The sequence below is a fragment of the Cololabis saira genome, chromosome 21 (genome assembly GCF_033807715.1).
Source record: "Cololabis saira isolate AMF1-May2022 chromosome 21, fColSai1.1, whole genome shotgun sequence".
Classification (NCBI taxonomy): Eukaryota; Metazoa; Chordata; class Actinopteri; order Beloniformes; family Belonidae; genus Cololabis; species Cololabis saira.
This window is the reverse complement of record NC_084607.1, coordinates 3126417-3149353: the sequence shown is the minus strand read 5'-3', so window position 1 is coordinate 3149353 and position 22937 is coordinate 3126417. Positions and strand designations below refer to the sequence as shown.

Here is a 22937-nt window from a genome sequence, read left to right as displayed (position 1 = left end):
AAAAAAAAGGTCAAACATTTTTGAAAAAGCTCCAGGAGCCACTAGGGCGGCTCTAGAGCCCCGGGTTGCCGACCCCTGATCTAGTTGAATCCCCCTGCTGTAGTCGGTACTTGTTGTATTAACTACCTGGTTCCTCCTGCAGGTGGGGGTGGTCTACATGTTCAACCTGATCGTGGGGACCGGCGCTCTCACGATGCCCAAAGCCTTCGCCACCGCGGGTTGGGGGGTCGGGTTGGCGCTCATCTCCATCCTGGGGTTCATGAGGTGAGTCTTCTCACTCTACCTGTAGAACTAGTCACAAGAGAACTAGTCCGGTCGGGTTCAGAGTCTCTTAGCTACGGAAGTGTATTGCATTCACTTGGAAAAAAACCCCCAAAATTAGTTTTTTGAGGTAATTTCTTTCGCCCTGCTTTCAAGAATAACTGTTTTGTGTTTTGAGGTAATTTCTTTGGCCCATACGCTGCCGGCTACGTTTCAGCTTCATTGGTCATATTGTAGAAGAATCCCACCGTCTTCATCTGCAAAGTAGTATTTATTGCAGGACAGTGCAATAACTTTGTGCAATATTTTAATAACATTTATTTCTTCTCTATTCATATAATTCTATTTTATCGTTTTATCGGGTGTTTGGTTTTGTCAATTTCCCCAAGGGAACCTCCCAAAGGGATTAATAAAGTCGTCTGAATGTGAATCTGAAAATGTGTTTCTCAAGACACTGGAAACAGAAGTACCGTAGTACATATTTTATATCCGTGGACTCACTTTCCGTACACAGAGCGCATTGTAAAAAAAACTTAAAGTGTCTGTGTGGCAGTCAGCCCGGAAGTTATTTCACAATAAAAGCGTGGCGTACACAACACTGGGAAAACTTCCATCATGCGTGAATATAACGGACAATAAGTTCAACCCAACATCCACATAAAACAGTACGTCTAACATATCCGTCTCCTCAGCTGCACACCGTGCAGGTCCAGCAGAGGTGTCTTCAGTATTCATTCATTACTCAGGTAGAAGTATAGATACTGGAGTTTAAAAATACTCCTGTAGAAGTTGAAGTATCAACTCAAGTTTTTTACTCAAGTAAAAGTATAAAAGTACTGGTTTCAAAACTACTTAAAGTATAAAAGTAAAAGTAATGTAAGGGGGGAAAAGCCATTAAGGACAAAAGCCATTGAAAATGAATGTATCTTAGTATAATGCAAATATATTAAAGAAGCATATATGTGTACTATTGAGCATTAACATGTGTTAATATAAATATATTAAAGAAGCATATATGTGTACTATTGAGCATTAACATGTGTTAATATAAATATTTTAAAGAAGCATATATGTGTACTATTGAGCATTAACATGTGTTTCAGAGAGCAGCAGATATGATGACTAGTTCCTATAAGTATTGTAATGGTGCAAAAAGTCAAACTTCATGTTCATGTTATCATTTATCCTAACCTTTATTGGAATGTACATCCAAGTTTAGTTGCAGGAATCTGAGGGAACGGATGTAAGAACAAAACTGGACAAGAACATCTGAAACAACCACAACCACATTCACTCTATCCGGATGGAGCAATTTAACTGGATAGTTTTTATTTTAAAGGCCCAAATGAAATAGAGTAACGAGGCTGTTTTTAAAATGTAAGCAGTAAAAAGTACAGATAATTGTGTGAAAATGTAAGGAGTAAAAGTAAAAAGTCGTCTGAAAAATAATTACTCCAGTGAAGTATAGATAACCAAAATTTCTACTTAAGTACCGGTAAGGTAACGAAGTATTTGTACTTTGTTACTTGACATCTCTGAGATCCAGTATCTTCAGCATCTCCTGATCGTCTCTTGGGCCACAAAGCCTTAATGCATCTCATATGCATCATCTCGTATCCATGAAAACATATCTGTCCAACTGCTCCTGGAGAAACACAGCTATGTAGAGGAGATCTGAACGGGGTTTCCGTCTGAACAGTCCTGAGTTGTCTCTGTAAAGTCACAATCTAATGGTGGTACCATCTATGTGGCTTAAAGACAGGACTATCTCCCGGTGTCTTGAACCCAGATCAAAGTAAAACTTGATTAAACTAAACAAGTCGGTCATGTTTTCTTCCATTAAATCAAGCTCTCAATAAAGGAATTAATGTGATTTGTGGGGCTGGGGATCGATTCAAATGTCAAGAATCGATTCCGATTCTTAAGATTCAGAATCGATTATCAAGATTTGATTTGATTTGATTCCGATATTGATTTGGGTTAGTGTTAATAAAACTGTTTTTTCAGCTGTTGCATGAATGATATGACTGTAGTTCTGCAACATATTAATACTAGTATTATATTGAGATTCAACAGCAAGTATTGCAGCTAATGATGCTGTAAGGACCAATCAGCTCCCAGAATGCTGATAGAACTGAAACAGAAACATCGTGGGGCAGAATTACCAAACAGATCCAGGGAGGAAACAGAGACGGATGAAATCGCTTTTATTTTTTCCCACATTCCGTTTTTATTTGTTCCTTTTTCGGTCAATTTTGGTTTTTAATTTTTGAGCATTTGGTTTTTAGCATTTTTTGCAAATGTAACCCCAAAACAGTATATAAAGTAATGAAATATAGACAATTTATGCAATTATAACCTAACACTTTAATGTTTTCATACCTTTAAACATATTTAAAGGCAAAAACATGGCACCAGTTATTCTCGTGTCCAACAAAACATTCCTTTTTTGGGGATAAACAAAAGAATAACCAAAAGTTGTAATGATGAAAAAAAAACAAAACATAAATAAATAAAAAAAAACAAAACAAAAAAAAAAAAAAACAACCCCCCCCCAAAAAAATCGATCTTTAGACGTATGAATCGATTTTTAGGAATTAATATGAGAATCGATTTAGAATTGGGAAATCGAATTTAAAACAAGGCAGAAAAAATCACCACAATAAAAAGAAAAAAATTATAGTGAAAAACATTTTTTTTTTTTTTTTCCCAAGTGAATGCAACATGCTTCTGTAGATTGCAGCCACATCTGTGGTGTATTTAAGTTTCACAGGAAAAAAAAGATTTAATCAACATGTTTGATCAGCTGATCGTCTGTTTTGACATCATTAATCTTGCTTCATAGAAGCCACAACCTGTTTTTAAGTGTCTGTCGTCTAATCTTCGTCTGTTTCCCCCTCTAGCTACATGACGACGACCTTCGTCATCGAGGCGATGGCGGCGGCCAACGCTCAGCTTCGCTGGAAGAGACGAGAGCAGGAAGAGGTGAGCTGATGAAGAACTCTTACTCTGTCTGGGGGGAAGTTTCACCACGTTTGCTGCGACGACGCGGCTCCAGATCCAGACACTTTCACTATTACATGCAACACATCATAGTTCCAACAGGAAAACATTAAAACTACTGCTTCTACCGGAATTAAGATCCATTAATGAATCCCTGTGTGAGACGACCAATTTTAAAAGTTACGCCGTCGACATAATGCCAAGGAAGAAAGACATCAGCAATGATCTTAGAGAAGCCGTTTCTGCCGCTCATCAATCTGGGGAAGGTTAGAATGTTATTTCAAGGCAAGTTTATTTATATAGCACAATTCAACACAAGGTGATTCAAAGTGCTTTACATCGACATTAAAAGTGGCAAGACACAATTAAACAGTAAATAGCTAATTAAATGAAATAAAATTATGAGAAAAGAAGGTAAAATAATAATGCAAGCACAGTTTGCTAATTTAGGAGTACGCTTAAATAACGAATAAATGAAATAAAATGATAAGAAAAGAAGTAAAATTAGAAGTTAAAAATAAGGGCAGTAGAGTACAGTAGGTAAGTATTTAATTTAGGAGTACGCTGAGTACTGGAGTTGAGGGGGGATGAGGGAGGATGGCATCCCCCCCTGAAATAAAAACGGTCCAAATCATCCCCCCTGTAAAACTTCCATCCCTCCTTTCCATCCCTTATGTCATTTCATCAATGAATGTGGTTTTACTGATATTTCAACATTTAGAGTCATCACCAGAAAAATAACAGCAGAAAAATAACTTATTTGACAATTTTCACCTGTTTCAAGTAAACTTTCACTTGAAATAAGTAGAAAAATCTGCCAGTGGGACAAGATTTATCTTCTTATTACAAGCAAAAAAATCTTGAATCTACTTGAAACTGGTGAAAATTGTTGTTTTTTCCAGTGATCAGTCTTGTTTTAAGTGTAATTAGATTTTTTTTGCTAAAATAAGACATTTTAACTAGAAATAAGACAAATATTCTTGTTACAGTTTTTCTTGATTGCCTAAGCATGATTTTCAAAACAGGGCCCGTGGTTTCAAAACACTACACACAATTAGCACAACAACACACCAAATTAGCAAAACACTACAGATCCTTTGCAAAATTAAACACGCTTGTAAAAACTATACACTTCTTTTTAAAAACCACACTTTGTTACCATATGAAACAAACACGTTTCACATTACTATACTCTGTTTGCACGAGTTACACTCTACTGTGACAAACCTAAAACACTTTTAGCACTTCTACGTCCCTATGATTAGAGTAGGCTACTATCAACAAAGTACAAATATACAGTTTTTCTTGATCGTTTTGGCCCATTTTTCCACTCAGTTTACTTTTTCAAAACAGCTCACACAAAGCCCTTAACAGAAGCTGAAATAACCAAAACACTTTATGATGTTTGCAGAATGACACCACTTTCTCAAAACTTGTCACACATCCATCAAAACCAAACGTTTCCATCAAAACCTAGAATTTTTTCTCAATTGAACATGTGTGTTTTCTCATTTATTTACTGTAACGATGGATAACAAAATTGAAACCACAGCTATCAATATCAACTTTTGTTCAACACCCTCATAGTATTGACTATTTTACAACTGACAACATACTACAATTTGGGTTTTGTATTGAGCACTCTAACTTAGTTATATAACTTAGAAATATACTGTCACAGAGTATTTACAGTAAAATCAGAAAATGTGTATACAGTAAAATATTGTAGATCTGTTTTTGTATTGCTGAAGTTCCTGTCAACACCATTGATTTACATTTGTTCTACTGTGTACAAAATGTCAAGATTCTGACAGAAAAATATTTATTGCAGTACTTGTCACATGCACATTCTGTAAGCAATCAAAATGACAGGGTTCAATATGCAGTACAACAAAGGTCAATTCTCAAAGAAACTACTGTAAATGAAACACAATCAAATGAAACCCTGTAAATATGAAAAAAATAAAAATACAGGAAAATTACGCATTGTCGACACGGGCCTGACGATCAGGCCACATGTCCTCGTCCACGTCCTCCTCCATCCATGCTTGGTGTCGACTTCAAGCTATTGACCTCTTTGATAGGTTGAGGACTACTTGCTTTGTTTTGCAAAGAGAGTTCACACAGGTGCTGATAAGTTTTAGAATTGAGAGAGCAGTTCCAATTGGCTGCTACAAAGTGTCTGCAATGTGTTGCCATGGTAAATCAGTTATGTTTTGTGTCTCTTTGTGAGAAGTGTGTTACTGTAACTGTTTTGAAAAGTGTATTACAGTAAAAGTCAAAGAAAATTGTGTGAAAGCAATGAGAAATAGTTAACCGATTCGCCAGAGAGGACTCTTGCTGTGCAAAGAAGGTGTGAGCATTAGATAAAGTTGACCCATGATGTGCAAAATGTGTCAAAGCAATCGAGAAAAACTGTAGTCTTTCTCTGACTCTTGTGCTTGGAGACCAATGAGCTCACCTGCTGCTTTCTATAGTGTAGATACACCTGATTGGTGTGTCTACATTTAAGCAAACAAGTGTTTGCACACCTGATGACTGTGTTGAACCAACTGGTTGGACGGTGTGCTAATTTGACAGTCAGTGCTTTGGTATTGCAAAGAAGTGACTTTATGACAGATTTTTGTGTCTAATGTACGTTTAATGTGTTTAGTGTTTTGAAAATCACTGTGTGTAGAGTTTTGCAACAAGTGTGAGGTTGACAATGTGCTTATAGTTGTGCAAATATGGGCTGATGTTTTGCTTCTTGAGTGTAAGGTTTTGCTAATAGTGTACTACTTTTAATTTTAGTGTGTAAGCAATCGAAAAAAACTGTAAGATTGTGAGTTTTTGCAGTGATCCATGTTACTTATCCTGTGAAGGACAGAGTCATATTGATAAGTTCAGAAAAGTGTTTTTTATTGTTGTGTTTTGATGTATTTGATGTAAGCCCAGTGGATATTTAAAGCTTACAGAAGGCTGCATTTAACTGCTGCTATGTCATTCCTGCAGTATTTCTGCAGCTGTTTTGGTCACTGCTATTATTTGTAATATATTATATTATTTGTAATCAGCACAAATTATTTGTCCCCATATGATCAAATCCACCATCCCCCTGATTTTTTTTTTTACAACTCGAGTACTGAGTACGCTTGGGTAAACAGTAATGTTTTTAGGCCTGATTATTTCATGAGTGTCCAGGACAAAAGAACCTGAACAAGCGTCTTGTTGCAAAGTTTGATCTGAGCGCGACACAGAATAACAGAAAAAAGGTGGGGGGTTGTTTGGCCACAGGTTTTTCATCCCAGTTCTGTGACTCAGATGTTAAAGATACTGCCACAAACCTTGGTCTAATTCTGGACTCTAACTTTAAAATGGAGAAACAAATGAACGCAGTTGTAAACTAGTTTTTTCCAGTTGAGGGTTTTATCCAAAGTTAAACCCTTTTTATTTTTCAGAAACTTGAGCGGCCACTGCACATTCGACCGGCTGCTTTTAAATCTCATCTCAGAACACATTTTTACTCACTAGCATTTAACTCACCATGATTGTTTTAATTTATTTATGTGTTTTACATTTTACGTCCCGTTTTGTTTTTCTTTCACTTGTCCAGCACTTTGGTCAGCTGGTGTTGTTTTTTAAAGTGCTTTATAATTAAACTTCACTAGACTAACCTGTCCGGGAGAACGGTGGCGGCGGTGTGATGATGTGGGCTGGTTGAGCATCAACTCCTCTGCACACCATGTAGAGAAAATCCTTTTTGGGATCTCCACAATAATCCTAAGTTTTCCATTATTCCAAATCGTCTAAGTTTTTCCTTCATCCGTGGACTTGAAGAAAACACAGGAGTCAAAGTTTCGGCTGGCATTCGTCCAAAAAATACTGTGGAGGTCCTTTATTGCAAAAAAAGTACAAGACGTCCACAGGAGAGCATCGCATGTTCCGCGGTCCAAGGAAAACTCTGAAAACCTATCTCCGGACCACGGCTTTTATAGGTAGATAAGAGACATATGACAATAAATGCATTATTCTCTCTTTTACGATTCTACACATCTGTTCAGCAACTTCTTTGAAGTTCTTTCTTTGCATCCTTATCATCACTAGAAAACTGCTGCTTAGGAAAATGAGGCTTCTTTGCTCATTTACAATAATCATTCATTATTTTGCCTCTACCTGCTTTGCCACAGTTGCTCAAGGCCATGGGCTTGCAAGTGCAGCGGACTTCCCCCTCCCTTACCCGTGTGTGTGTGTGTCCGGCCAGTGTTTTTTTCCACTCTCTCTGTCTCTCTCTCCACTCTCAATATTAGTCTTAGTTAAATGTTTTACTTAGGTGTTAGATGATTATAAAATATTCACATAATTATATAAAAATATCCTCAACAACCAGAGTGATCCTGTAGCACAGGGGTGTCAAATGTGCGGCCCGAGAGAAGTTTCCAACGCAAAAACCGAAACGTTAATTTACTAAAAAGGAAGGCATAAATAATTGCCATGAATCGCAGCATATCCGATAATATATTTCTTCTACAAATCCATTGTTTGTTCCACAAATAGAGCAGTTTGACATTTTTTTAGTTTTCTAGAATGCATTTGCCGATTTTATTTCTTTGTAGACGGTGGTTTATTTTTATTAACTGACTACTATTATATATTTTCGCAGGAAAAATATCACTGCTAAAAAAGATGATAGAAGATATTTATTTGGAGAATTTCAGTTTTGAATATGAGGATAGTGACAAAGTAAAACAGTTAAAAAAAAAAAGTGCTGACTTTTTCGGCACACTGGCGTAAATATCTGCGCTAATTTTTAAAAATAAATACACTTAATTGTACTGGAAAAATCTCTAAATCACAAAGAAACACTCGAATGTAATAAGAAAGATTTTGCTTTTAATTAAATTTCCTATAAAAAAGCGAATTATAAAAAAAACATACCTGTTTCTGTTTATCTTTGTAAAATGATATTAAAAGTATCTTACATAATTTGAAAAAAAACGAGAAATTTCAAGAAAAGATCCTGAAGAAATATATTTTACATAATGAGAGTGTAAACAAAGTGCATATTTCCTTTAAAATTAAATAAACTGATATTGGATTAGATAACAATAGTAAAAAAAAAGAAAGAAGGAAGAAAGGAGAAAAGAAGGAAAGAAGTAGGAAAGGGAGGAAGGAAAGGGAGAAAAGGAAAGAAGGGAGGGAAGAAGGAAGGAATGGAGGAAAATAAGGAAATAAGGAAGGAAAAGCAAAGAAGGTAATAAAGGAACAAATGACAAAAGGGAGGTAGGAAGAAAAAGGAGTAAAGGAGGGTAAAAAAGCAAAATATAAAAAAAAACCTACTTGTTTCTGTTTATCTTTGTAAAATTATATTAAAAGTATCTTACATAATTTGAAAAAAAAAGAGAAATTTCAAGAAAAGATCCTGAAGAAATATATTTTACATAATTAGAGTGTAAACAAAGTGCATATTTCCTTTAAAATTAACTAAACTGATATTGGATTAGTAAAATAGTAAAAAAAAAAAAAAAATTTTGCACCGGTTTTGTTATTTTGCGCGTGCGGCCGCGAGAAAGAAATTGGTGAAATCTGGCCCGCCGAGCAGAATGAGTTTGACGCCTCTGCCGTAGCACGACACTGATCCGAAGCACAAAACACCAACAACAGAGCGGCTGAAAAGAATCTGCAGTTCCAGCGACCCAGACAAAGTCCAGACCTCAGGCTGATATTTACACGACGGCGCGAGCGTGAAGTGATTTGTAGGGCTGGGGATCGATTCAAATATCAAGATTCGATTCTTAAGATTCAGAACCGATTATCACGATTCGATCCGATATTGATTTGGGTTAGTGTTAATAAAACTGTTTTTTCAGCTGTTGCATGAATTATATGACTGTGTAGTTATGCAAAATATGACTACTAGTATTATATTGAGAATGCTGATAGAACTGCTTTCAGAAACATCATGTGGGTCAGAATTACCAAACAGATCCAGGGAGGAAACGGAGGACGAAAGAAATCAAATTAATTTTTTTCCCCATTTATGAGAATTTGGTTTTTAACATTTATGCAAATGTAACCCCAAGACAGTATATAAAGCAAAGAAATATAGACAATTTATGCAATTATAACTGAAAACTTTAATGTTTTCATACCTTTAAACATATTTAAAGGCAAAAACATGGCACCAGTTATTCTCGTGTCCAACAAAATATTCCTTTTTTGGGGATAAACAAAAAAGTACCAAAAGTTGTAATGTAATAATGAGAATATATATATATTTTTTTTTTTAATTTTTTCTTAAAATCGATCTTTAGACATATGAATCGATTTTTAGGAATGAATGAGAATCGATTTAAAATAGGAGAATCGATTTTTTTCAACACAGGCCTAGTGGTTTGACATGAAGAAATGTTTGCAAGCCTCAGTGAACTGAAAGATTGTAAAAAAAGACGAGTCTCGTGAAGTTACAGATGAAACTTCAGCATATTTGCTGCTGAATCGTGGAGTTTTCACTGTTTTTGTAAAAGAGTTGTTAAACGGTGAAGATGATGGATAATAAACCAAGTTATCACATGATCACCTTCTTCAGAAACCTGTCATTGATTAAACACTCAGGTGTGTGACTCCTCCGTTCTACCTGTAAAAGCCGGGCTGATGGACTAGATCAGGATAGGATAGACGGACTTTATTGATCCCAAACCGCAGTAAAGTCGGCTCAGACCGCGCTAAAAGATAAGACGGATGTACGAGAAACATCTGTGAAATGTACAGATTTAAAAGTGCACAGGCTGTTTTTATGAATAAATAATGTCAGATTGAACTATCAAATATGATCAGAGTTGGTAGTAACGAGTTACATTTACTCCGTTACATTTACTTGAGTAAGTTTAGGGAAATGTTGTACTTTTAGGAGTAGTTTTGAATCTCTATACTTTTTACTTTTACTTGAGTAGATTTGTGAAGAAGAAACTGTTCCTCTTACTCCGCTACATTAGGCTACGTTGAGCTGTTACTTTTCTTTTATCCCTTTTATCCGTGTACACGTCAATCTCATGACATCACTGGGTGATTCTTTGGGAAAAATGTTAGTTTTTGCATGTTTTGTCACATTTACACAGACTCAAACACACACAGAGTTTCTATGAGTTCATGTTTGTTCTAGTTCTGCTGGTTAAAAAAGAAAAGTACAAAGGCTGGAAATTTTGTGCTACTTGTGCTTAATTTATTTTTTTATTCTGTTATTAATTAATTTATTTTATTATTTCTTCTTTCTTTATTAGTCCCACAACGGGGAAATTCTTTCTCTGCATTTAACCCATCTCTAATTAGACTAGAGAGCAGTGGGCTGCCATATGAACGGCGCCCGGGATTTATTAAAGTACTTGAATTTACTTTAAGATTATCTTAATTTAAGATATTTTTTATTAATTTTATTTTATTGATTTAATTTGCCTGAAGATGATTATTTTGTACTTTTGTCTGTTTGAATGGTTTTGTTAAAAAAATAAATCAGACGTTACTCAACAGTTACTCAGTACTTGAGTAGTTTTTTCACCAAGTACTTTTTTACTTTTACTCAAGTAATTATTTGGATGACTACTTTTTACTTCTACTTGAGTCATATTATTCTGAAGTAACAGTACTTTTACTTGAGTACAATTTTGGCTCCTCTACCCACCTCTGAATGTGATGAATGAACAAAGTGTCTCGGTATTCTCAACAATGTTGTAGATAAAACAGAAACCAGCACCGAAACTGATTCCTTCTTAAAAACAGAAATGTCAGTGTAGAGTCAACCAATCACAGATGAAAAACTATAAAAGAAACTATAATAATAATAATCAGTAGAATTCTACCTTAAAAACAACCAGCGCAGTTCCAGATGTTTTCTAACTACATAGCACATAAACCTGGTAAAATGATGATAAACTATTTTATACTTCAGTAAAAGTGCAGTTACTAGTTTGTACCAGCAGGTGGTGCAGTTTCTCCTCTCAGGGATTTGATCAGCACAATTACTTTTACCATCTCACAGTTGTATTATGCAATAAAATGTTACCAAAGGAAAGAGATGAGCTGTTACAGGAGAAGAGATGCAGAATAAAGAAAGAAAACAGGCAACAGAAGCGAGTGAAGTGTGACCTTTTTCAGGAGAAAGTGGAGCAGAGTGACGTTATAGAGCAACGCCGGTGTTTTCTGGTGATTATTTTAACCACGATCCTGCGATGCTTTGATTGCGCTTCCTGTGGATCCCTCGCTAATGTCTCGCCTCCTTCGTCTAAAACTAAAGTTTTACCTGCTCAGGTGGAGGCGGGGCCACCGGGACTGCAGAACAAGAACTGCTACCCGTCCAAAAGATTCATTTATTCATTTATTTTCTTTAAGGTGTCCAAGACGTAGAGGTTTCTTCTTTTTCTTGCACGTCACTTCTGGCTCAAGGTAGAAAATGTCAAAAGACCGACCTTTACCTGATGAAAAAGTCCCAGTTCAGTTTCAGTAAAAAACATTTGCAAATATTTATTTATATCCTTTTAGTGCAAAAGTTGTATTTCTTATATTTTAACCCTTGTGCTGTTTTCAGGTCAAGGGAGGAGGAGAAGGAAGGGAAGAAGGAAGGAGAGAGCAGGAGGAAAGAAGGAAGGAAGGAAAGGGGAAGGAAGGAAGGAAGGAAGGAAGGAAGGAAGGAGAGAGCAGGAGGAAAGAAGGAAGGAAGGAAGGAAGGAAGGAAGGAAGGAAGGAAGGAAGGAAGGAAGGAAGGAAGGAAGGAAGGAAGGAAGGAAGGAAGGAAGGAAGGAAGGAAGGAAGGAAGGAAGGAAGGAAGGAAGGAAGGAAGGAAGGAAGGAAGGAAGGAAGGAAGGAAGGAAGGAAGGAAGGAAGGAAGGAAGGAAGGAGAGAGCAGGAGGAAAGAAGGAAGGAAGGAAAGGGGAAGGAAGGAAGGAAGGAAGGAAGGAAGGAGAGAGCAGGAGGAAAGAAGGAAGGAAGGAAGGAAGGAAAGAAGGAAGGAAAGAAGGAAGGAAGGAAAGAAGGAAAGAAGGAAGGAAAGAAGGAAGGAAGGAAAGAAGGGAGAAAAGAAGGAAGGAAGGAAAGAAGGGAGAAAAGAAGTAAAGAAGGGAGAAAGGAAAGAAGGAAGGGAGAAAAGAAGGAAGGACAGAAGGAAGGAAGGAAGGGAGAAAAGAAGGAAAGAAGAAAAGGAGGAAGGAAGGAAAGAAGGAAGGAAGGAAAGAAGGGAGAAAAGAAGGAAGGAAGGAAGGAAAGAAGGGAGAAAAGAAGGAAGGAAGGAAAGAAGGGAGAAAAGAAGTAAAGAAGGGAGAAAGGAAAGAAGGAAGGAAAGGAGAAAACAAGGAAGGGAGAAAAGAAGGGAGGACAGAAGGAAGGAAGGAAGGGAAAAAAGAATGAAGGAAGGAAGGAAGGAAGGAAGGGAGAAAAGAAGGAAGGGAGAAAAGAAGGGAGGAAGGAAGGAAGGAAGGGAAAAAAGAATGAAGGAAGGAAAGGAGAAAACAAGGAAGGAAGGAAGGGAGGAAGGAAGGGAGAAAAGGAAAGGAGGAAGGAAGGAAGGAAGGAAGGAAGGAAGGAAGGAAGGGAAGGATAAAAGAAGGAAGGGAGGGAGAAAAGAAGGAAGGGAGGAAGGAAGGAAGGAAGGGAGAAAAGAAGGAAAGAAGGGAAGGATAAAAGGAGGAAGGGAGGGAGAAAAGAAGGAAGGGAGGAAGGAAGGGAGGAAAGGAGGGAAGGAAGGGAGAAAAGGAGGGAGGAAGGAAGGAAGGAAGGAAGGGAGAAAAGGAGGGAGGGAGGAAGGAAGGAAGGAAGGAAGGGAGAAAAGGAGGAAGGAAGGAAGGAAGGAAGGAAAGGAAGGAAGGAAGGGAGAAAAGGAGGAAAGAAGGAAGGGAGAAAAGGAGGAAGGAAGGGAGAAAAGGAGGAAGGAAGGAAGGAAGGAAGCAAGGGAGAAAAGGAAGGAGGAAGGAAGGGAGGAAAGGAAGGAAGGAAGGAAGGAAGGGAGGAAAGGAAGGAAGGAAGGGAGAAAAGGAGGAAGGAAGGAAGGAAAGAAGGGAAAAAAGGGAAAAAAGGAAGGAAGGAAGGGAAAAAAGGAAGGAAGGGAGTAAAGAAGGAAGGAGAGAGCAGGAGGAAAGAAGGAACAGGAGAATTAAGTCATTTTGACCCAAAGACAGTACGAGGGTTAAAATGATATTTAGAAGGTTCCTGTCCCAGCTCAGTATAAATGATAACTACTAATAAATGCTAACTAATTATGCAGCGCTGCAAGAATCCATCAAACATCTAGACCACGTTACCTTTCTGTAATTAGACGTCAACGTCAGGTTTTTAGAGTAAACCCAGTTTTTAAATCTGCATCATAATCCAGTTATAATCAAATGTTGGAACGTTGTTCCAACCTCACACTAGCTTCAGTAACCTCCTCTTCAATATTTGTGACTGTTATATTTCAGTTTCAGTAAAAAGCATTTGTAAATTAGTAGTTCTTTCAGTGCAAAAGTTGTATTTCTTATATTTTAACATGATATTTAAACGGTTCCTGGTCCCAGCGCAGCATAAATGCCTTCCGTGTGTCCTGAAAAACCAAAAAAGACGTGCAGGAAGTCATCAGTGTAGAACCGAACTCAATTATTAGAGAGAAAAACAAAGTCTTAAATCATTTCTACTTTGATGAAGTAAACAGACTTTGCACACTCGGAGTGGCTGGGCCTTTGTTTTTCCGTTTCCCTGCCGGTACAGAAGTCATCTCGTTTATTGCCGCCATGTTTCCACTTGAGGAGTTCTGCTCGTGTGGTGACGGCCCGGCTCTGGGCGAGCCCGAACTCCGGCTCCTGATTCATGGCTGCCGCGTTTCCCCTCGGCGTAATGGAGAAGCAGCGAGGGACGGGCGTGCAGGACGCTTTTCCTCCTCTCTCAGCAAGGGACGGGCGTGCAGGACGCTTTTCCCTCCTCTCTCAGCAAGGGACGGGCGTGCAGGACGCTTTTCCCTCCTCTCTCAGCAAGGGACGGGCGTGCAGGACGCTTTCCCCTCGGCGTAATGGAGAAGCAGCGAGGGACGGGCGTGCAGGACGCTTTTCCCTCCTCTCTCAGCGAGGGACGGGCGTGCAGGACGCTTTTCCCTCCTCTCTCAGCGAGGGACGGGCGTGCAGGACGCTTTTCCCTCCTCTCTGCTCCAGTGAAACCCATCAGCACCAACGCATGCTCTTTATTTCTCAGTCAGGCGTCATATGTGACGGTTCGGTGTGCCGCTGATTAGACAGAAACATGAGTTGGAGCTCAATCCGTCGGTATGTTTTAGAGCAGGGGTCGGCAACCCGCGGCTCTAGAGCCGCATGCTTTTTTTTTCTTCTTTTTTCCTTTTTTAATCTCGACATTTCGACTATTTTCTCGACATTTCGACTTTTTTCTCGCATTTCGACTTTTTTCTAGAGATTGTTCTTCAACATCAATCTCGACATTTCCGCTTTTTTCTCGAAATTTTGACTTTTTTCTCAATATTTTTCGACTTTTTTCTCAACATTTTGACTTTTTTCTCAACATTTTGACTTTTTTCTCAACATTTCAAATTTTTTCTCAAGATTATACATCAACATTAACATTCGTGACATTTCGACTTTTTTCCCTAAATTTCAACTTTTTTCTTGACATTTTGACTTTTTTCCTCAACATTTTGACTTTTTTTCCTCAACATTTTGACTTTTTTCCTCAACATTTTGACTTTTTTCCTCGACATTTCGACTTTTTTCTCGCATTTCAACTTTTTTCTCGAGATTGTACTTCAACATTAATCTCGACATTTCAACTTTTTTCTCTAAATTTCGACTTTTTTCTCCAAATTTCGACTTTTTTCTCTAAATTTCGACTTTTTTCTCTAAATTTCGACTTTTTTCTCAAAATTTCGACTTTTTTCTCAAGATTGTACTTCAACATTAATCTCGACATTTCCACTTTTTTCTCGAAATTTCGATTTTTTTCTTGTCATTTTGACTTTTTTCCTCAACATTTTGAATTTTTTCTCGACATTGTGACTTTTTTCTCAAAATTTCTACTTTTTTCTCTAAATTTCTACTTTTTTCTCAACATTTTGACTTTTTTTCTCTAAATTTGGACTTTTTCTCTAAATTTCTACTTTTTTCTTGACATTTTGACTTTTTCTCTAAATTTCTACTTTTTTCTTGACATTTTGACTTTTTTCTCGACATTTTGACTTTTTTCTCGACATTTCGACTTTTTTCTCTAAATTTCTACTTTTTCTTGACATTTTGACTTTTTTTCTCAACATTTCGACTTTTTTCTCGAAGTGTAATGAAAAAATGAAAAAAAAAATCTCCCCCCAGTTCTAACTAATATAGAAACATGCAGCATGTGTTGCCTTCATTCTAAGAATTTTCATGTTTTGCGGCTCCAGACATATTAGTTTTTTGTGTTTTTGGTCCAATATGGCTCTAAAACATTCTGGGTTACCGACCCCTGTTTTAGACGTTTAAAAGACTGAAGCGTGTTTGTGGGAAAAGATGGAGCTCGGTGATAAACGTGTTTTGCTGGGACTAACTTGTGCTTCTGTTGTTTCAACATTTTAATCTGATTAACACTTTTGTCAGAGCGAGATAGTCTGCCCCCTGCTGGACATCAGGGGAAGTGCGTTGGCTCGAGCCAGAAAGAGTTTGAGGTCATTACCGCCGTATTTTTGGCACCAAGGCTTAAAATCCTTACATTTTCTCAGAAACCGGCAGTGTGCCCTTTAATCCGGGGCGCCTTATGTAATAATTTTGTTGTGCTTACTGACCTCAGACCAGTTTTATGTGGTTGCACCGTCAGACAAGGTTAGATAACTAATTATGGAGCGCTGCAAACATCCATCATCCAGCATCTGGTCAACGTTACCTTTCTCTAATTAGTTTAGTTTATTGTTTTGCACAGTTTTAAAAGTATACAAGAAAACATTTCAGATATAAATACTATACGGTGCAGGAAGAGAAAAAAAACCCAATGGGCTTATTTGAAGCCTCCACCGAAGTTATTTAAATTTCACTTGTTATAAAGAACACAAGATTAACATACAAAAACAAAAAGTATAACTACACAAAAGTGATGGCAAACTAATAATGCAATATATAAATAATAAAGAATAAAGACAAAAAAATAAGTGTGCGAGTGTGCATGGGATATTGTTTTAACAACTTGTATAGACTCCTGAGCAAATAAGACTAATGGTAGAAATGATCATGTCACTATGAGTGAAACACAAAAAAACATGGATACAAAAAACAGTTACAAAACAGCAGTCAAGTTCCTTCAAATGTCTTTTATAACATTTCAAAGAGGAAGAGTCTTTGCCAAGTAGGAAAAATCATTCCACAATTTAGTCCCTAAATCTCATTGAAAATTGACGTGCAAGTGAGAAATTTAGGAGGATGAAGATCTGAAGATTGTCGAGTTGAATAAGAATGAACCTGTGAATTTGGTTTAATCAGACGTCAACGTCAGGTTTTTAGAGTAAACCCAGTTTTCAAATCTACATCATAATTAATTATAATCAAATGTTGGAATACAACGTTGTTCCAACCTCACAATAACTTCAGGTTTCTGCTATCGCTGTCAACGATGATCCAATCAGAGAACAGGACGTTTACCTCTACTTTTTATTGGTGGATTCGAGGAAAACTAATGATTTAAAATGTGAAAGTATTTTTCTGTTTTAGTTACAACTGAATGATATTCTGAGTTATCGTGAATAAGTTGAATAAAGTTCGACTTTATATATTTTATCATGTGCCTTATGTATGAAAATAGACCTGTTCATTAGGGATCGGTTCAAGATTCGATTCTTAAGATTCAGAATCAATTATCTCGATTCGATTCAATCCGATATTGATTTGGGTTGGTGTTATTAAAAATGTTTTTTTTTAACTGTTACCTGAATTACAAGACTGTAGTTATGTAACATATTAATTATAGTATTAAACCTGACCATGTTCATTGTTTGAGTTTCACACCACCTGCATGCAGGAATTTAAAACTGGGATTAAAGTTCACCGGGCGAAAATACAATAATAAAAAAAAAAACAATCTTTAGACATACATATCTATTTTTAGGAATTAATATGAGAATCGATTTTAGAATCGGAGAATCAATTTTTCAACACACGTATACGTTTGATTGATATTGCACCTTATAATGCGGTGTGCCCCCATGTAAATGCCTATAAAAATCCTTTGAAGGAAGATCAAATTGTCTAAATGTCTGTTTCCCTCTCTTTACAAGCAAACGTGAAGACAAGAGTTTTTTGCAAATCTCCACTTTGGCCCGAGTTTTCAGAAATGATGGTTTTTGGAGACTTTGAGCTTCGTTTTCGTGTAAACGAACGGGCAAAACGCATGAAAACACCACCGTTTTTGCTCCGTGTAAACGGGGCCTAAATCAGAACCTAATAAGATGCATTTGACCACATTCGTCAGCGTGAGAGTTAGGGCTGCATCGATTCGTCGACGTTGTTGACAAAAATCGATAAAATCGAAATTATCGATAAAATCGAAATTTTCGATCAAAATTGTCGACAATGAATTCCATTGACGACAATTGTCTCCAGACGTGTTTTTCCAACGGAGTGAGGCGTCTCACTTCAATACGTTCTCTGCCGAGAGTCGTCATGCACGATAGCGTCTCTGCCAAGCGGTAGCGGGTAAACAATAATGACGGCGTCCCGTCCTGTAGCAGCTGCATGTAACAAAACTCCTAAAGTTTTGGAGCCTTTTAGCCTCGATACGGTAAATAAAAAGATGACTTGCAAGGTTTGCAAAGCAGAGCTTGTTATCACGGGAGCACGTTGGTAATGCACGAGCATTTGAAGAGAAAGCACGTCGGGTTTGGGTGACGAGTTTCAACAAATGATACACCAGTTCAACCCAGATACGTCCTGCCATCCAGAACCGATTTACCCACTTGATACAGAAAAAATATGAGACGTTTTATTTTATTTTTTATATAACACATTTGCCTGTTCTTAAAAAATGAAAAATAATGGACAGAGGTTTATTTATTCATGGATTTATGTCTATACTGACTGATCACTGTGCCTGTCCTTGGTTTTAAATAGGACATTTTATTAACTTTTTGGTATGAACAGCGGCAAAGTTGAATAAAATATCTACAGGACTGTCTCAGAAAATTAGAATATTGTGTTCTTTAGTTCTTTATTTTCTGTAATGCAATTAATACAACAAAAATGTCATACATTCTGGATTCATTACAAATCAACCGAAATATTGCAAGCCTTTTAATTTTTTTTAAATAATTTTAATATAGCTGATTATGGTTTACAGTTTAAGATTAAGATTCCCAGAATATTCACATTTTTTGAGATAGGATATTTGAGTTTTCTTAAGCTGTAATCCATGATCAGCAATATTAAAATAATAAAAGCCTTGCAATATTTCAGTTGATTTGTAATGAATCCAGAATGTATGACATTTTTGCATTACAGAAAATAAAGGACTTTATCACAATATTCAAATTTTCTGAGACAGTCCTGTATTTTTTGTGTTTATTATCATTTGCCACATAATTAAAGCGACATACTAAATTTAAGAAAAAATTACTAATTATCCGATTAGTCGACTAATCGTTTCAATAGTCGGTGACTAGTCGACTATTAAAATAGTTGTTAGTTGCAGCCCTAGTGAGAGTTCAGTAACGGCTTCCATTGAATTGGTGTCGTTGACACGTTGGCGTCTGGGCCTCCAGGAGTAATATAAATATAAACCCTCCTCTCATCAGCTCCTGTTTTCATCTTTCTGCTGCTCGTTTATTGCGGCGTCATTACCTCCCGTCACTCTTCGTCTGCGCTGCATTAATTCAGCTGATGATGCTCAGATTTGACGAGCGTTGACTGTTAATTGACGTTAATCTGCAGCGATGGAGGAGTTATTAAAGCGGCCCGTGATCCTCCGGCCTCCACAAAACGCTCTGCAGCTGTTGCTTGTAATTTCCAAATAAACACGGTGTTAATAGCTTGTAAGCTTTTATCTTGGAAAAGCGAGGAGGAACGAGGGCGTCACGTTCACTCACTGGTGTTTTCCTCCACAGACCGACAGCGACTCCTCCGAGTATTCGGACGATGACGCCGGGGGCCGAGGCCGCGGGGAACCGGAGACCAAGCCCATCTTGTCTGTTCGTGAGTATCAGGATCAGGAAACACTGAGGATCAGCCGGGTCGTCCAGCTGCATCTAGGGCTGGGGATCAATTCAAACTGATTCTTGATCGATTATCACGATTCGAGCCAATATGAGGATAGATTTGGGTTGGTGTTGTTAAAAATGCTTTTTTAGCTGTTACCTGAACTACATGACTGTAGTTATGCAACATATTAATACTAGTATGAAACCTGACGCCATGATCGTTATTTGATCACGTTTGGAGGACCAAATCTGACATAATTAACAATAAAAGCAGAATTAAAGCGATGAACGGGCCCTCACACTCATGGCCACCACCCCACCCGAGTTCCCCCCACATTCCTAGGTCAATAATAATCTAAAAAGTGCCTTTGCTGTTCACATAAAACTGAACTTATCATCATAAGCATATCAGAAATGACACCATCCATGACTCTCTATGTCAAACCATTCAAAAGTTACGGTAGAAAATAGTAACTATCAAATATGGACCAATCAGATGAAGCGGGCACGCGCTTTTTGGCGTCTAGCCAACGCTTTTGACTGAGAAAAGTAATGCACATCGTTGCAGGATTGAAATGCATATTTTGATGTATAACACACCTGGGTGCACGATACGGTTCGGGCGAAGAAACGGCTGAAGAAATGGCATAAATTGCTCCAAAATTACACGATTAATTCAAAAAATTCGAAATAATAATAAACACTTGGCCGAATACCGAACAATACCGAACATGGTTCTTCGCAGTTTTTCATTTATTTTGCCAATTTTTTCACCATTGCATAAATCAAATAAATTTGATTTAGGCATGCTTTTAAAAGAAAAATATCTTTTACAAAATTACAAGGTAGAAAACATTTGTTGAACATAAAAAACTGAAAATGTTTTAATTTCCCATAATTTCTTAAATATTCCAGCAGACATTATACCAGCAAAGAACAATAACTTAAAATAAATACATTTTTTGGCCATCTTTGAGCTTACGTTAGGCTTAACTGACTGAACATTGTAACATAGGCCTTAAAACAATAAAAATGCATTAAAGCGCTCAGGGTTTTTTATCATTTCAAATGATAAATCAAACTTGTAGCTGAAAGACTTTGCAGATGTTTCCCCTCTAGATATTTGAGCAGAACATTCATTGCAAACAGCCATTCTTGTATTATTCTTTGCCACTCTAAAATACTCCCACACTGCTGACATGTTTGCACCACTTCACTCCACGCTCTTCCACGTTTGATTTCATCATCTAAACGCACCTGTAATAGATTGATTTATGTTGTTTTGGTTCCACCTGCTGGTGAATGTTGGTAAAATTCTTATGTGTTTACTTTTTGGTTGGCCAACGATTTGTTTGTGGTGCGCAACAGTTACGGAGCGGCCAGTCTATTTCCTTATCCTATTAAAACGCCGTTATTAATTGTTCGGTTTTTTTCCCACTTATTCCACCGAACACCGAAAGTGGTTTTTTTGACATTTTCGGCCGAACAATTTCGGTTACCGAACAATCGGTGCATCACTACAAAATACGGTATGTTAGTTTTGATCCTCCATAACTACATGCATGCGTGAATTAAATGACACAACTGCTGGGATTAAAGTTCACCGGGTGAAAATGTAATGTAATGAAAAAAAATAAATAAAAAAGATTTTTAGGAATGAATATGAGAATGCGATGAGTCTGAAATGCTGATTGTGACGTTGTTTCTGCAGAGCGGGCGGGCCACGTGGACCACTTCGACATCGTGGAGCGGGTGGAGATGGGGCAGATGGCCTCCATGTTCTTCAACAAAGGTAAGAATGTGTGTCAGAACAACGTCACGTCACATGGACCTAAAACAACGTCACCTAATGGTGGATTCACACTGAAAGCATCACAAATCGCCCGTGGAGGCTCAGGACGCATCGCTGCTTGATGGATTCACATTGAAAGTGTCGACGCTGCAGTGGGCGGGGCTTAAAGCTGCAGAACTGGAGGAACAGAGTGCATATAGCCTACACATGTCTATATACAGTTGCACATCTTCAGTTCCCTATTTCACCATAGATCACACTTTGGGAAGCCTTCTTTATATTTCAGCGTTATTTCCTCATAGATAAGAGAGAGTTTGATCCTTAAAAAGTTTGGATCAACATCAACCATCATCGTTGGTCCCGGTGAAGCTGCAGTCTGTCTGTGGTGACTCTGACACACCGGGTCAGAGCGGGTTTGGTCATGTTGTTTAAACTGTGTTTACTTATTAATATGCACGGTTTTTAATGATTTTGCGTTGGATCAATGTAGCAAATAAAATCTATTGCTGGCTCAAGGAAGGACCGTGCATCTTCTGAAGGTGACGTTGAAACCATAAACGGAAGAAAAATGTATTACTAATAGAGCTCCGGTGTTCCCTAACACTCCGTTAGGGAACACCGGAGCCGCCGGGGCTGCTCACCGGTCCGGTCCGGTTAGTGGCCCCGGTTGCTCGGGAGCTAAGATAAATACTTAACCCATGCAAAGATCATACTTGTGGACAAATAAATAACATAAAAAATTAACGTCACTTACCGCTGACTCGTGTGCAGTTGCTGTGTCCGTGCTGTTGGAACTGATCCCTTTATGAGGGTAAATGTCGATGCAAAAACTGTCCCTCGCTGTGGAAACAGTCACCGCTTCTAAACAATGGCGGACGCTCTGGCAGTGGAGGCCGACCTATGGAAATTGCACCTATGGTGACGTCACCATAGGTGCAGAATCTGAACGGCTCGTAGAAGCCACATGACACTGGAAGGATCCTCCGGCCGGGGTGAACAGACCTTCCAGAATTCGGTTGCTTTTCATCTTCCCTGTGTTGGCAGGGTGAGGGAAGACCACTTTATGTATGTTAAAGCAAGAAAAAACGTGTTTTTCATAATAGGTCCCCTTTCATTTGCTTTGTTTCAAACCATGCGGTCAGCTGTAAGAAAGGCTGGGCCTTAAAGTAGAAATGAAGCTTCCATGTTCATGACTTTGGGCCAACACCTTCATCACGTCTAACATTCATGCAGGCGCCGGATGATTCATGAGACTCACAAAGGAAAGGCTGCCGGCGCTTTAATTGGACGTAATTATAAACGGATAAATGGCCTCTGGTGGTAATTACAGTACGTGTTTGAGGCTTTTCAGGGGGGGGTTTGGGGGATCTAGCGCTGGTGTTGGAGCCTGGACCCCCTGATAACGGTGACGGGGAGCTGAGAGCAGACTCACCTTGAGCCCGCTGGTTTTCCTCCACCAGGCCGGTGTCGTCCTGGCCGGGCCGGCAGCAGGTGGAGCTGTCGGACCGCTCCGGCTCCGGCTCCGGCTCCGGCTCCGGCTCCGGTGCAGCGTCACATCAGCTCGGCTCATGTTCACACCCACACCAGCGCCGTGCAGCTCCCGCTGCTTCTCCATCCATTCAGCTTCTCATCTTTCACCTCCTCGTTCAAGGTGCAACATGCAAACAAACCAACAAAAATAGATGTTATCGGACGACCAGTACTGGAGTTGAGGGGGATGAAAACGGTCCAAATCAT

General features: G+C 38.3%; 1 protein-coding gene across 1 annotated transcript in view; it reads left to right on the top strand.

Annotated features, from left to right (window-relative positions):
- The window catches only part of tmem104 (transmembrane protein 104), a 36958-nt gene extending 14709 nt beyond the window's left edge, over positions 1-22249 (top strand). Inside the window, exons 3-7 of the mRNA XM_061712567.1 lie at positions 143-264; positions 3165-3246; positions 19316-19403; positions 21120-21200; positions 22245-22249. Of these exons, the coding sequence (XP_061568551.1) occupies positions 143-264; positions 3165-3246; positions 19316-19403; positions 21120-21200; positions 22245-22249 (378 nt within the window). The remainder of the gene's footprint in view (positions 1-142; positions 265-3164; positions 3247-19315; positions 19404-21119; positions 21201-22244) is intronic.
- Positions 22250-22937: the final 688 nt, after the last annotated feature.